At 47.8% G+C, this 16,595-nt stretch overlaps 1 protein-coding gene across 2 annotated transcripts in view; it reads right to left on the reverse strand.

Annotated features, from left to right (window-relative positions):
* The window catches only part of LOC135910357 (uncharacterized), a 53,608-nt gene extending 40,598 nt beyond the window's left edge, over positions 1 to 13,010 (reverse strand). Inside the window, exons 1-3 of one of the 2 annotated variants that reach the window (XM_065442417.2) lie at positions 12,853 to 13,010; positions 9,784 to 10,649; positions 8,746 to 9,013 (exon numbers count right to left, since the gene is read on the reverse strand). In XM_065442417.2, the coding sequence (XP_065298489.1) occupies position 9,013; positions 9,784 to 10,649; positions 12,853 to 12,864 (879 nt within the window). In that variant the 5' untranslated portion in view covers positions 12,865 to 13,010 and the 3' untranslated portion in view covers positions 8,746 to 9,012. Of the gene's footprint in view, positions 1 to 8,745; positions 9,014 to 9,783; positions 10,650 to 12,852 lie in introns of those variants that run through there. The other variant, XM_065442416.2, reaches the window with a different exon arrangement.
* Positions 13,011 to 16,595: the final 3,585 nt, after the last annotated feature.

The raw sequence follows: 16,595 nt of genomic DNA on the forward strand, positions 1-16,595 counted from the left end.
AATTTGTTGCTGGAATTTCGCGAATGGCTCGGCTGTGGCGACCCCTGCGTTCGGCAAGCATAGAGTTCAGAAATTGTATGAAAAAAATGGAGGACGCTTAAGCTTCGCCTTCAAGAGTGGAACGCGACAGCGTTCCCGTCGACCCACCAAGGGGTGTAAGACAATGGGCTACGGCGCAGCGAGTACGCGCTCCGCATCGGACGCGGTGAGCGTCGAGCAACGCAGCGTTCGGCGCGACAACGAAATGTGCGCCTGAGCAAGCAACGCACGCCTGAGCCTTAGAAACAGCTCATTTCTAAGGAAACACCGCATTCACTAGAGGCGCTTTTGTACCGCTTTGAAGCGTCGAACTCGTGGCTGAGTGGTAGCGCCTCCGTCTCACACTCCGGAGACCCTGGTTCGATTCCCTCCCAACCCATCTTGCAAGTTGTTTTTTATTCATGAAGTGCCTGCTGGGATTTATCACTCACGGCCAACGACACCGACGCCGACGACACCGTCTTTTCTGCGACACGAGCTCCTTAACGCTGTCGCGTTAAAAATTGGAGGATGCTTAAGCTTCACCTTCAAGAGTGGAACGCGACAGCGTTCCCGTCGACCCGCCAAGGGGTGTAAGACAATGGGCTACGGCGCAGCGACTACGCGCCCCGCATCGGACGCGGTGAGCGTCGAGCAACGCCGCGTTCGGTGCGGCCACGAAATGTGCGCCTGAGCAAGCGACGCACGCCTGAGCCTTAGAAACAGCTCGTTTCTAAGGCAACACCGCATTAACTAGAGGCGCTTTTGTACCGCTTTGAAGCATCGAACTCGTGGCTGAGTGGTAGCGTCTCCGTCTCGCACTCCGGAGACCCTGGTTCGATTCCCACCCAGCCCATCTTGCAAGTTGTTTTTTATTCATGAAGTGCCTGCTGGGATTTATCGCTCACGGCCAACGCCGCCGACACCGACGACACCGGCTTTTCTGCGACATGAGCTCCTTAACGCTGTCGCGTTAAAAGACTCGGGCAACTACACACAGGGACACCCAACACCACGGCGGGACGTGTCCCTCTCCATATGGAGCGGATAGACGCAACAAGTTGACGTAAGAGGCCACATAGATGCAGACAGATGCATTTAGTCTACGTAAGAGGCTAGATAGATGCCGATAGACGCATTCAGTTGGCGTAAGAGGCTAGATAGATGCAGACAGACACATTGGGTTGGCGTAAGCGTCTAGATGAAGCACTCGAAGTGCGTGAAGTAGACAAGAAATGTTGATCCCCTCAAAACGCGAGCAACCCTTTAGACGACAGGTGGTCCCAGCAGGTTAATCGGAATCTCGATGTCCACGTGCATGACTGACGCTCGCGTTCGGTCGAGTAACCCTGCTTGGGCTAACAGAAACAGAACGCATGGTATTATTATATAGACAGCGAAATTCCCCTAGGTACGAGGTGCTGGACAACGTCACGGGGTGTATATTATAGCGGATAGCAATTATACCGATGCTCTAGGCGGGTTCATACCGTCCCTGTTGGTGTTGTCGCGCTGTCGAGCTATCGACTGCGTATTCACCACTCGTGCGCAGAGGCTCACCTCCGCATTCAGAAACGCGCCTTAACTTGAAGGCCGTGCTTGACTTGATCTAGACGACGCCTGACGTAAGCGCGCCCAAGAGGGCTCATTGCGTTTCCTTGGGCGCGTTCGCGTCAGACGTTATTTTGACCCAAGTCAAGCATGGAGTTCAAATAAAAGCGGATTTCTCAGTACGGGGGTTAGAACCTCCGGAAGGCACGGAGTGTGTCGGTCTTACTCTGAGTCGGTGACCTCTGAAGACAGAGGCCACCCTTCGAAGATGGCCCGTGAGACTGCCTAATAATTAAAAAGAATTCTTGAGCCTACAAGCGCATAGAAAAATGGTGGCTCTTCAGTAATCGAGAATAGATGTAAGCGCGAAATGGCTACCGGCAAAGCAGGTTGGTTGGAGAGCATACTAACCATAATCTTAAAATGGTTATAGCGCGTGTTCGCAACGGCACTCTACCATACTACGTCGCGCCACAAAGCACCACGCCATACTGTGCGTGGTGCGTTGGTTCATACTGGTCCGTATGAAGGCAATAGCTTCCTGTGAAAGACAGAACCTCATTGCAAATCTCGGTCCACGGAACTCACAGGCCGCTGGCGTTGAAAAGTGCACAGGCAACCCTGTCTCAGCGCCAGAGAACGTCGTTCGAACGTTTTGAGCGTCGCTATTCGAAATGACAAACTTCAGCGTCCGAGAAGTTACAGCCTGAGTGATATTGGGATCAAACATTAGGAAGAACTTGTGAGCGATATTTTTTTGTAACTTGTTCGAGCAGTAACTAGAGTGTGTAACGCAGTGCTGTAGAAAGGAATGGGGGCGAACAGCCGCATTATTTAGGTTTTGATTAGTTGCCGAGATGATGTCGTTTTGTTCTCGCAACGATGCTTGGATGTTCTCGTTTCATTCTTCCACTGAGTTCCCGGATAACGGCTCAAGATTTCAGCTCAAAGTCTCTTAAAGGTCACTGAAAACGAGAGCTATAGAATGCTTAAAAAGGCCATGTCTGCGACACCATCATCATTTATCATCATCATCATTTATTAACCCTTAAGGGCCCTTAACAGGGCATTACATAAGGGAGGGGGGAAACAGTATTGAAACAACATATAAAGGAGCGAATGCTATACAACAATGAACCAACTACGTTACAAGTACAGAGCGCGCACACATACAAAAAGGATACGTAAAGATCAGTAGAAAACAAGGCATAGAAAAGGTAGAACACACATCCTTCCATAGAAAGATGGGATGGAGCAAATAATTAGGAATAAGCTAACAAACGAAGATATACTTTGTAATAAAATATTGACACACAAACAACAAGCGACGGTCTGAATTCGTACCCGCCGTGGTTGCTTATTGGCTCTGGCGTTGCGCTGCCATACGCGAGAGCGTGGGATCAGATCCCGACCGCGGCAGCCGCATTTAGGTGGGAGGGCGAAATGAAAAAGAACGCCCGTGTACCATGCATTAGGCGCACGTTAAAGAACCCCAGAGTGTTGAAATAAATCTCGAGTCTCCAAGTACGGCGTGTCTGATAATCAATCAATCAATCAATCAATCAATCAATCAATCAATCAATCAATCAATCAATCTTTATTTTCATTCTGTCAATGATACAGAAAGAAGGACTGTGACAAAAAGCTGTTTTTCAGAACAGCTTAACTTGCCACAGCCCCATGGAAATATTTCGGAGCGGTAACAGCACTACCGTAAAATAAATAAAAAATAGAAACTTAACAGACAGCGTAGTAGTATAGGGGACACACTAATGCTGCATATACGTACATATCGTGGTTTGGCTCGCCAAGCCCCTGAATTAAATTTATTTATTGAACTCACGGGCCGAGGAAGCCAATGACATCACGGTGGTCGCAGACAAACGCCGGCGGCAATCGGGACCACGTCGACCGCGTTTCTATATATTGCGTGTCATCCGAAGCTCTCACTGTGCGGACATAAAGAAAGACATTGAGCAAGAGCGGACACTGCCATAGAGCCCAGCGGCCGAATCGAATGTAGCGCACCGAGCGGATGGAATCAACACCCGAACCACACTTCCGGTTTCAGTTTTGGGGCGCGGGCGTTTTGAATGCTAGCTGGCACGCGTTACGCAAGTTGCGCTAATTTACGTGGCATTTCTTTTTTTTATTGCGATAGCAATTATATGGACACTCCAGGCGCATTTCCGCCGTTGCCGTCGCCGTGAGGTTCTGTATGAGTGAAAGCGTGTGAGGATCAGCCGGCGAACGCGGTTCAATCTCGCGTGCGTGCTATAAATGCTTTAAATGCGCGATACGAATATATAATTTCTTTAAGGGTGCGAGCCCGGCACACTCTTAAACAAATGTACGCTCTTTCGGGTGTATATTTGCCACACAACGATGATCCTCATCTGCCTTGCTTGCGTTTCCTTCCTTGAAAACGCTTCGCTCGCTGCTTTCATGTCGGGAATGCGTTGAATGAACGCACAAAAGTGCGTTCATTCGACGTTGTGGCAGCAGATAAGCAGCAGTAGCTCCCGTACGAAGCTCCACAGAAGAGCATCAGCTCGATCGACACGGATTTCGGTATTTAGACCCCATAGGAATAGTGCGTGAACAGGCGAAACGTGCGAAACTGGGGAATGGGCGGCATTACAAACAAAAGCAATTCGCCTTTACGTACAGGGCGTAGAAAATACCTTACTCGTCCCAAACAATATCATAAAATATGAAGAAAACATCTCATTTCCAAGCATTGCCCCAATCCCGGACATTATTTCCTGCCCTTTAAGAACACGAATACATGGGCGACTGCGGGTTTCCAAAACAAATGGGCCCCAGCCGACGCGATGTTATGCTGCGTACACAGAGGTGGTCACAACACTGGCTCTCAGCCAGACCACGCGAGAGGCTCCGCAATATGCCTTATACTCGCACTCAAGTCAAATGCCTATAGGTGGAAAGCCTGTTTTTATTCGTTCAGAAAACACAATTTTCAAGTTCCTGCAGCCAGACCACGCGAGAGGCTCGCAGAATGCATTCCACTCGCACTTAAGTCAAACGCGTAGGCGGAAAGCCTGTTTTCATTCGTTCAGAAAACACAATTTTCAAGTTCCTAGTTTTTGAGCTCCCCGATCGGCGTTATCTTTGCGCACTCTGCCAGCGCAAGTAACGCACTCCGGTGTTATCACTCTCGGCAATCGCTAGTCTCGTTTTCGGCAAGCGTGAGTACCGAAGGAAGGCATATGTGGTGGGGCCATAAAAAGCGCCACAAACTTGTCCCGCTAAGATTCAGTGCAGGCCTAACATTGCCACCACAGCCAAGCTGTTTTTCCCTGACTGCATCACAAAGTAGAGTGCGGTGAGCATGCCTCAAAACTATCCCAGAAACTTACGAAATTACTATTCTGATGGGGGCGAGAGAAAGCATCACCACCTTTTCCCAGGAAGATTAAGCACACGCGAAACTAACTGCGTCACACGACCGAACTCCTTTTTCCTAACTGCGTCACAAAGCCGGGTGCGGTTAGCATGCCCATAAACTGCCGAATATATAGTAAAGAAATGAAGGGAGCTGGTTGGTGAACATTCATGGTTATATTGCACCCACTTTTACACAGACCATATTAAGTGAAGGACGGGACATGGACGGACGTAGCGCTACGTCCGTCTCCGTTTCGTCCTTCATTTAATATCGTCTGTGTAAAACTGAGCGCAATATAACCATTACCGAATATAGGTTCCTATAATGTTCAGACCCATAGAAAGCGTCGCAAACACCTCCCAGTACGAATCATTAACTCAAATTAACTGCGCCAGGACAGCCGAGCTGTTTCATCGCCAACTGCTTCAACGTCTCGGCTCCGTGCCGTAAAAGCCCAAATTGCTCGAAATGTGTTGCTGACTGTACACAAAATTTCTCACCTTACCGTGGTCCAGTAGTGCAGTGGTGCCTTGTCGAAGTACAGATGGAACGCAAGAATACGTAGGCAGCCGAAAATCAGGCTACACAAAAAAAAGACAAGAAGTTCGCCGAACTGCCGAACGCTCGCATGCGCAGCCGGCCTCGCTCGCTTCGCTGCCGTGTCTGGCGCATGACGCATGCATCTGGCGCGTCTGGCTTACCGTCAGCTTGTTGCTAGGCAACGGAAAAAGAAAGTCGCAATGTATAAGTTTATTTATACGCAAAGCATATTAGTTTTAGCGGGAGAGAAAATAAAAATTAAAGCATTGTCTGTAAGTTCATTTCTCATACTTTATTTTTCTTTTTTAATGCTCGCGTCAGCTAGCGGACGGGGCGAACACTGTAGGCGGGATGTGTTTCCTGTTGCCAGTTTTCGACGAGTGTACTACCCTCTTGTTTAAGTTCCTCCTCAATAATGTGGGCGTCAGAATTCCACGCGCGAATGGTCAAACTTGCACAATATCGCCGCAGGGCGACGTCATGGGCGATACCCGTGGCGCGGGAGCTGCAACCAAGGAGCTACAACTCACAACGACCCATGTTCCCGCCAACTAGCGCGACCCGGCCATCTTCACAAATACACAAAAAAAAAATTAAAGGAAGTTCGCGATATCGGCCGTTCAAGTGTGCACACTTGAGCGAAATTGCACCGTCATCTGTCTCGTCCGCATTTCCTTTCTTTAACGCTGTGAGCCCGGTACTTCCCGATCAGGAACGGCATGCGCGTTATTAGCATGACATAGCATTCTCGACATGAACGTAGCGAGCGCAGCGTTTTAAAGAAAGGAAACGCAAGCAAGGCAGATGACGATTATCGTTGTGTAGTAAACATACACCTCAAAGAGTGTACATTTGTTTAAGAGTGCACTTTTAAAACGGTTGCACCCTTTGGGGTGTATATTTGTCCCACAACAATAATCGTCATCTGCCTTCCTTGCGTTTCCTTTCTTGAAAACTCAGCGCTCGCTACTTTCCTGTCGAGAATGCTGTGTCACACTGATAAGGCGCATGCCGTTCGTGACTGGAAAGTACCGGGCTCGCAGCGTTAAAGAAAGGAAACGCGGGCAGCACGGATGACGATTATTGTTGTGGGACAAGATACGCCCCAAAGGGTGTAAATTTATTAAGAGTGTGCACCGGGCTCGCACCCTTAAAAAAATTGCACCCTTTGGGGCTTATCTTGTCCCACAACAATAATCGTATTCTGTCCTGCCCGCGTTTCCTTTCTTTAATGCTGCGAGCCCGGTAGTTCCCAGTCACGAACGGCTTGCGCGTTAACCCAGAACCTTCGCGAAATGCGAAAGTTGTGGGATCGTTCCCCACCTGCGGCAAGCTGTTTTTTAATCAACTTTCCGTTAATTTATCATTTCTTTATTTCGCCTAATAAGTACAAGTAATTTCCCCTGTGTTGTCCTTGGTTTCAGTGGTTGTTGGCTTCTTACGATATGGCTAATAAAAATCAGGCCCCTCGGTTGACCGCCCCTCTTCGGGTTTATTACGTAACGAGGCTCTCGAATCCGGCAACATTTCTGCCTTCACGTAGCATGTGTGGGCTTATTGACCGGTTGCCCTCACCCAAAAAGATGACGTTCTTGTGACGCCTGATGCAGAAAGGATGTTTCCCATCCGCCGCCACGGTTTGCGAGTGGCGGCGCTGGCTAACACTCCCAGGCTTCTACTAGGACACCTAAATACCCAAGAACGTGGCTGGGGAAACGGCGCCGCCGGAGCTCAATTGGTAGAAATGCGTGCGATGTTCCCACCTGCGGCAAATTATTTTTTCATCCACTTTCATTTCCATTAACTTATCGTTTCTTTATTTCATTTATTAAGCAGAAGTAATTTCCCCTGTTGTCCTTGGTGTCAGTGTTCGTTGGCTTCTTACTCTCTCTCTCTCTCCACACACACACACACACACACACACACACACACACACACACACACATATATATATATATATATATATATATATATATATATATATATATATATATATATATATATATATATATATATATATATTGTAAATTCCAGGTTCTAATGGAACCGGACGAGTGCGTTCTCATTTGGCGTATCCTGGAAACTTCTAAATACGCTGAAAAAAAAATTAATCAAAGTAAATGCGCTGGGTGAGAGTCATGTCCCAGAATTAAAGGCCTTAACCTAGAACTTCGAACGCATGAAGCATTTATAGCAGTACGAATAAAAACTTAGACACAATTTCAAAACATTGCTTTGCCAGTAAACAAAATTCTGCTAGGATTAGTATGAAGTCCCGACTTCCCTATAGCATGAACGGAATTCTGGTTCACACGAGGGACTGCAAGGACTGTAGCATGCTATCTACCAATAAATATTTCTCTTTGTAGCCAAACGTGTTTAAAATGGACACATCCTGGGCTAATAAAAGAGAAATAGGCCCAAATAATCCTTAATGCGAATATCATTCTTAGCAAAGTCAAACCAGCTTTCTAAAACGTGGGCAGGTCCCAGGGGTAGTGCCGTCTAAAATATCAGGCCCATCCCGACGGTAGTTCAGTCTCAAAAATGAGCGTCCTTCCCGTGGGCATGTTCCACTGGGCATGTGTCACTCTTAAATCATCATCTTTGGAGCCAGCCCGGGCTTGTGGCGTTGCGGAAACTGGGAAAAGTGTCCTTGCGTATTTGCCGCTATTCAACCTCTGTAAGGCCAACTTGGGTGGGTGTGCCTCTGCATCCACTGATCAGGTACTAATGGTAAGCACAGCTAGGTATGTGCCATTCTTCAGCCTTTTTGACACCATCTGGAGTCACTATGTATGTTATAACTAGGTGTGCGCAGGCTTCACGGCGGCGACACCAGAAGGCGCTGATTGTCCCGAAGGAAATGCAGTGAGGAGCCAGGCGCGGCCTCATGAACGGCTCGCTTTGGGCTATTCACATGCTTGGATAATCGTCGTAGGTGAGTTCTACCAGAATGTTTGTATTCTGCGGAAGCGTTTCTGTGCGAATGCACTTTTTAACTGTTTTCTAAGCACCCCGTTGTCCAGACATGCAGGCTTCGGGGGCAGAAAGCCATGTTAGGAGCGTTTGTTTCGTTTGTGTAACACGTGAGGGGCTTCAGATAGGCTGTAGCTGAAATCCCAGTTTGAGGAAATTAGACCGTCATTTTTTGGCAGCGGCAGACGCTCAAAATTTTTCAGAGCTTTCTGACCGGAAGTATTGAATGAAAGGAGTCAAGTTTGATTATACAGATTTTAGTTTTTTTATTTAATTTACATGGTAAGCGCCACAAATCCCAGCTGCGGAACTTCGCTCACGCTGCAAAGCGCAATCTTGAATTTTGTGGTGGCGGTTCCACTTTCCGATGCTTGCTCCTCGACCTTGGTTCCGCTTCAATTGGCGAGTAATTGTGAAAAAAACAATCTAACTTCGTGATCGATCTGTACTCATGCACGGCATTGATTTCCAGACAATGTGGCGCACATTCCACAAAGGTCCCGGCTCAGTTGTGCTCTGCAAAGAAACAAACGCACCGTTTAATTGCATAACCAACAAATTAGCGCCGCGGGCGTGCTAAAGGGACATACGAAAACGTCATCTGCACTTGAGTACTAATCAACGTATTTTATTGTCCTGTTGCTGACGTAGATTTTAAGGAGGCTCGCTGATAACTTACTCCCTAGCATCTTTTACGGAACCCTTTAACGCACAGTTCATGTTGTAAACTCGTTGTAAAATAAAGAACGAATGTCTGTTTCACGAAGTTGTAGAAGGAGTAAATCTTCATGCTATTCACGAACTCATTGCATAAACTTGATTTTAAAAAAAGGCAAATATTCAATGTTGAAAAGGGCGATGTCCATGTTTGTCCCCAATCTGCCCTGTAGTGAAGTCTATTAAGTTCACGATGAAGAAGACTGGGCTAATTGAGTACAAATCAAGAGTATCCTAACCCTCCATGGTGCAAGTTCATCGCCCACCGCGCAGAGAAGTTCTGCTTGCAAATTCCCATAGTTAATTGGTAATGAAGAAAGGGCTAATTCTTTCAGTAATAGACTGATAATTCACCAAAACATGAAAACACCTACAGTACATGGTTACTTCTGGAGAACCAACCTCAGAGATGTATCGCGACCATCTAATGATCATCAAAGTTACAGAAAAATAAAACTCCAGAATTGCGCATTGGTTCTGTTATTTTTGACGGCTCTTTTGCTCTCTAGTCACCGCGAGACTTCATAAACCGTGAAATCACTGCTTCTCATCGGCTGCACACTGCTTACCACCACTTTGATGCGTAGGTATAGCTGACGCCATGCTTTCCGAGGCCGCCACTGTATCCGCCACTGTATCCGCCACCGTAGCCGCCGCCGTAGCCGCCGCCATAGCCGCTGCCATAGCCGCCACCGAGACCACCGAAAAGACTGACACCCACGAGGCCACCGTGTCCGCCACCCAGACCACCGCCAAAGCCTGCACTATGACCTGCACCGAAACCAGCACCAAGACCTCCGCCGAGGCCGCCGCCGAGGCCACCACCAAGACCACCACCAACAACCACGGTCGGAACAGCAACGGTGACAGGACGGGCAACGGCCACTGTGACAGTGGGACGAGCGACTGCGATGGTTGGTACTGCAGCAACGCTAAAACCAGCTCCAGATCCGAGACCGGCTCCCCCAAGTCCGTATCCGGCTCCTCCCGATCCGAGACCGGCACCTCCGTAGCCGAGGCTGCCAGAGCCGTAACCGAGACCAGCGCCACCGAATCCGCCAGCTCCTCCTCCACCGTGCAGGGTGGTCACGGTAGTTGTGCTGGTGCCGTAGGATGTGGTGGAGCGGCCAGGTGCGGTGACAGTGGGCCTGGCCGCAACAACGGGAGTAGCGACAGCAACAGGAACAGCCGCCACAGTGAGACCAGCGCCACCGGCGCCACCACCGAGACCACCGCCATAGCCGGCACCAAACCCACCGCCGCTACCACCTGCGCCGAAGCCACCGCCATGGCCACCACTCAGGCCAGCGCCAACACCAGCTCCAAGGCCGCCACCGTATCCTGCACCCAAGCCACTGCCGTAGCCACCGCCATAGCCTCCGCCAATAAAGCCGGCAGAGGCGACGGAGGCGAGTCCTAGTAGAACGGTTGTGAGCTGTAGGTGAGCAAAAAGAGGCACCTTTTAGGCTGTAGCCTTATTACAGCAGTTAAATTTACATCCTCCCACTCAGTGTTCACTCTCTATCACTTTTCCTCAATTTATTCCCCCTTTTCCTTAACCACCGTGTAGGGTAGCAAACCGTATGCTCGTCTGGTTGACCTCCCTGCCTTTCCCCTTCTTGATTTCTCTCTCTCGAACACAGATTGCAATCAATGTCGACTAAGGGTCGCCGCCCGGCGTCATCCGTTCGAGAGGTTTCATTTGGCATTGCACTCTTAGTGTTGTTTAGTAATTTCGCAATTCAGATAATAATTAGCGCAAATTTAACGTAGTGCACAAGCATTGGGGTCATTATTTTGTGTTTCAGAAGACGAAAGTAATACAATATATAAGTGAGTTATAGAGTCTAAAGCAGAGTATGGGGCTTCGAAGGACGACATAATGTCGGGATCAGAGTTAATTATTTTAACGTACTCTGAATTTTTAGTACGCAAGCGTTTTTACATTCCAGTTTCGTTGTAACGCGGCCGCCGCCTTGAACTTGCGAATGTCGGGCTGAATTCACAGACGTTTTCGCTCGTGAGGACCATTTCGGTAATAATATGTTCAACCTCACGAGTGGCCGGGATTTATTCGTCTGAACAGTTCTAGCGTAAGGACTCATAGAGCATGTGCACTCGTTCTCAGCAGCAAATTAGCATAGCACTGAGCCTGCCCGGTTTAGGATGAGCTAAAATTATCAATTCATACGTGGGTGTACGAAAGATGCCAGGTCGAGCTGCCGGTTGTAATAATTTGAACCTCGTTATAACGAAGTCGCATATAACCGTAAAAATTGCTCTGTTATATTGAAAATTCGTAATAATCAAATATGTTACAATGTAATAGTCGGTATACAATTTTATTTACTTCCTTATATCGGCTATATATTATAAACATATTTACGTTACACTGTAAAAGCGGCTACACATTTTTATTCGTTCTATGTGATAATTTGTTATATATGTATTCGTTATATCGAGAATGAATGTGCAATTTGTGCATTCCAGGTCAATTGTGAGGAAACTTCTCCCTTGCAAGACGTTTACTAACCCTTCCTCTCACTGCTCTGTTCTTGAAGCGATTTTAATCTCTTAATTAATGTACCCCCTCGTGGTCCAATGCGTTGCCTATGTGCATATCCTTTCAGTCTGCCAGTACTGGCAGAGTGGGGATCAAATGAGGGATCATAGAGCCAAAGCGGATGCCAGTATTCCAGTCCATAATAATATGAAAAAACTGAGTTGGGAAGACGACGTAACGCGTAGGGCGGATGATCGACGATATGCTGGAGTAACGGAACTTGTGAAATAGAGTGGGAAACATAGTTTTAAATGACAGAGGAATATGTGACTGAGTTAAATTATGAAGTCTGTTGACACATGATAGGGTCAGCTATCTGACGCAAGACATGGGCAGTTCGAGATCATCGCGAGAAGCCTTCGTTCTGCAGCGGATGCAAGTTACCTTGATGCTGATTATTTATACTCGAACTCACAGCATACCTTCCGCATCTTGCTGACAGTCACAAAGCTGTGTTGTACCCAAGCGCCCTGTGCATGGAGGTCTCCTGGGTGCAAAATCCAGCAGCTCTCTACCCAATTTGTAACAGGGCATAAACCTTTTCAATGGTTATAACAACCTGACGTAGATAGCCTGTCCAGTTAGTGTGACTGCTGCAAAAGCTGACGTCACAAAAACTGGTTAAGCGACATGCCACTCAAAATGATGACCAAGAACGGCGTTTGAATAGCACGTGTCTCTCGCGAAAACGGGGCACGCCGCACGATTGCAATGACAGAAAAGTATAATCGGGGGTAACACAGCGTACTTGGGTGCACGAGGCAAGCTAATGAATGCAGGCATAACATTACTGAACTCGAAGTAGGATAAGAATAACTAAGCAGATTTGGGAGACGTCTTCATCCACTGGGAGAAAAAGGTAACGTATAAAAGGAACGTGCTAATTATGCGACATTTTTGAGGCAATAACCAAATTGCCAAAGATTCCGTATATGCTGCTTATTCCTTTTCGGTAAGAATAGGGCGAAATGCGCAGTGAACCATCTAGAAAAATATCTGAAGTTTTAGTAGAGCTCGTCTTATTATCTTGCAGACGACGGTCATAGTGATTCCACACGGTTATTGCTATACTTACAGCGGCGTTCATAGTGACAGCGTCGTTACTCAGTTGTGACTGGTACGAGTATCCAAGAGACCAGGTCGATGAGAGGACAGGTCTTTCGATGGGCGTCGCGCAGCTTATATACTCGCGCCGGATGCAAGCGAGCCAGTGACAGCCCCTTCAAATGCAAATGTCGAAAAGGGGGCAAGATGACGCTGCCATTGGCAGCGATGAACGCTGTTTTGAAAGCGACGCTCCACAGCGGAGGAGGACGCAAGTTTGTACGGTGCGAGGAGAGAGGGCCGTGCCTTCCACGGCCACGGCACACAAGCACGCTACGCGGGAATCCCCTCGCCAAAGAATCCTAACTTATAGTGTGCGTCTCCTCCGCCTCTTCCTCCTCCTCTTCCTCCTCCTCCTCCTCGTCGGTAGAACGGACCTGAGCATCCACGGCATCGTCCGGCACGGAGGACGAAAGAGCGAGAAGCTGGACACCAAGGTTACAACATCCTCTTCTTCGCGTCGTGCCTAACCAAATGTAACACATCACCGAGGAGGGGCGCGTGTGGATGGGGGGAACGGGTGGTACGGCAGGGTAGGCGCCCCGCCTTCTACTCTCTCGCTGCCTTATCGCTCTCGACGGGATCGTCCGAGAAGGCCAGGTGAGGATCGTTCGTCCGTTCGTCCCGAATCTCGAGCTGCAGCCGTCGAAAGCAGAGAGACCGAGATCACTGCCAAATCATGAGATCGCACGGGCTGCGAGTGATAAACGAGGGCCGCCGGGCTTGAGCTTACAGGAACGCTGGTTTGCCGGTGGTTGTAGCTACGATGGCCTCGTCCTGGTCCTGACAACGCTGGTCTTGGATCTTGAGGGTTTGGTCGTGTTCGCTGGGGAAGTGCATCGGAGCACTCACTGCATGCCTAATCAATCGTTCGATCGCAATTAGTGATATTCAAGGGAGGGGGAGGGGCTGTGCTGAGGCACGTTGGTGGGACGAAGCGAACGCGAGCACCCTCGAATGTCTTTGCTGCTTTGCGTACATGGTCAGCCCTACGGAGAGACAAGCGTCGCCAACCAGCGTATTCACAATGAAGGTTGCTTCCCGTTCCTCGATCGCAATCATGCATCGTGGGCTGCGTGAAGTGTCTTGGAGAAGCACGGCGCATATTCGCTTTCGATCTTTCGAGCGTGTTGTTTGATGTGAAAGGCGTTATTACTTAAATGTGCACGGCGCTTTACGCAGCTCAACATCACTAACGGGGCTATAGAAACTTCCTGCGACAGAGCACAGTGGATCCTCTTGTCATTAGTCTGAACTTCTTCTCTCTCCGCACTCTACGTATAATCTCTCCCCGTTACCACCAGAATGATCAAATTTCTTTGTTCGTTCTTTAGAAAAAAAGTGCGCGATTTCGCTCGAATGTCATGGCCGTTCGCTTCAAACGTTAAACGAAGAGCAAAAGTCAGCCTTCTGCATTTATTTCCGCGAAATAAAAATAACAAACATAGCCAAGAACTGCAATGAACTTTTTCTAGAGCTCAGCAGTTTCGTTTCCAGCAACAGAAAGAGAGATAGTAGAAAAAAGAATTTTCGCAGCATCAAATGAATTTGGTCGAAACGTAACGACAGTTTTCTCCCAATGCCAAAATGTGAGTGATAAATCGAAGCTGAAGAACACAAGGACTACTTTTGTTGTGACTGTGTTACAGTCAATAAATGTTTTCGTTGTTGAAATTTGCGTGACATGATAAGCGCAGTTTGTTTCCTTTGCGGGCAAGCTTCAATAAAAAGAACTGAGGCGGCGCTTGAAGTAATTCGAAGTGGGCGTCGTCTATTCTTGTGCTGAAATTAAGACATGCGATCGTTGCTTGGCACCGCCGGTTTAATTTACTTGACATACCAAGTGTCATTTTTCCACTTCGCATGCTACCTCGATGACGCTAAACCAACAAGAGGAATTTCTCAGAAAACTCTTTCAACAGCCTAGACAGCCCACCCTTACCTCGTTTCTCAAACCCGGCTTACGTGGACTGCCAACTTTTTCTTCAAGATTAATCAATATTTATACTGCCTGACTTGTTATGTATTAATTAAACACCGGTTAGATAATGAGCGGTCCTTTCGTGAAGCCGCAAAGCAGCCAGTAGCAATGAATATTCATTGCTATTGTATTTCTTATTGCTAAAAGTCATGTTTAGAAGTGAGCCTAGACCCAAATTGATCTGTTTGTTTGTAGGCTTATTTCCCCACAAATTCGAGTGTCACCAGCGCAAATTAGCTTAATAGTGTTACGTCGAAGCACGGTAGGGAACCTATTTACAGTGTGTATTCACTAGGGTAGTAAGCGCTGGCCAACATGGAAGCAAGCCAACATCATGCAAGGCACGTCGTCGTCATCATCAGATCCCGCAGTGACCCCTCATGGGTTTGTCCCACTGAGTCCAAGGGCCGACATCATCTTCTTCGAGTAGCGTGTAGCAATACGAATGATACCATTCTGTAAGGGCCGTTTAAGAACGTCAACAGATCGTACACTTTCAGTAAAGGGCCCATCCCAGAAATTTCATAGGTACTGTAAGAATGCCCCAAAATACGATGGCCATAAGAACTGTGCCTCTAGATGAGCTCCGGAGTTTTACGTGCCAAAACAACGATCTGATAATGAGGGACGCCGTAATTGTAAGAATAAATTTTTGCCGCCCGATGTTCTTCACCATGCACCCAATGGATCGCACGCGAGCGTTTTTGCATTCCGCAAAGACGAGGATTGAACCCCCAATCTCGAGGCTCAGAAGTACAACGTCATAATAGCCACTGGGCTACCGTGGTGCGTATCTGTGCCGCTGAGCTGAGGTACTCTGATGTTATCAGTTTCTACCTCGGGTTCCGATTCAATCTGTCTAAACGCCCTACATGCAGGTAGTATTGCATTGTTGTGCTAAAGCACCATATCACCAGCCAACAACAAGTTTTCAAGGGGCATGCGCTCATGAAATCCACACATCCCTCCAATGTAGCCGCTATGAAACGCGTGACCTCCTGTTGCCTTGCGCTTTGCAGGACATGGAGTATGGAGAGAAAAAAATGCTTTCTGAAAAACTTTAGGCGAACTTGATGTGGAGTTGCATAGTTTTTTACTGAATTCTCAGCATCCTGATTTTGTGTTACCGTGCGTATAACGAATAAACTGCTTTTCTATTAATTAAGTGGCAAATCAGTAATGCTGTCCGGCGCTCCATATTTGTCGTATTTAGCTCTCACGTGTTTTAAAGCTTCGTTTTAAACAAATAATGCAAGAACAAACTAATAAAGATGCATATAATCCTTATCTTACAAGCTAAGTGGCTAAAAGCAGGTCAAGGCAATCACAACTGCGTTTCGAATGAACAGGCTAGCGGCTACCGACTTCCGGTAGATCGTTCTACTCGTGGGCGGTGTCAGCTAAAAACATTCCTCAGCCAGAGCTGTTTAAAGGAGCGCGGCTAAATATGCGTGGCTCGGGAATGACTGTTCAATTCATTCTATTTTTTTGTTGGTTCGTTCGTTTCCCTCTCGTTTCTTTCTTCTGTATTGCATGCGAAACACTGCAGTCGCGCAGTCCAAGGACCTTCGCATGAGATCACGAAATACATAAGTTGTATATTTGGCTGCGCCAAACGGGTGAGTGAGCAAATGCGGTGGCCCTGAGTGTTCTAAGAGTTGTGTCACCTTTGTGGCACCGAGTCTTCGATGCAGGCGTTAATTCATTCTGCAGAAGCGGGGCTAGCGTTTTGC

This window comes from Dermacentor albipictus, chromosome 8, assembly GCF_038994185.2.
Source record: "Dermacentor albipictus isolate Rhodes 1998 colony chromosome 8, USDA_Dalb.pri_finalv2, whole genome shotgun sequence".
Taxonomy (NCBI): Eukaryota; Metazoa; Arthropoda; class Arachnida; order Ixodida; family Ixodidae; genus Dermacentor; species Dermacentor albipictus.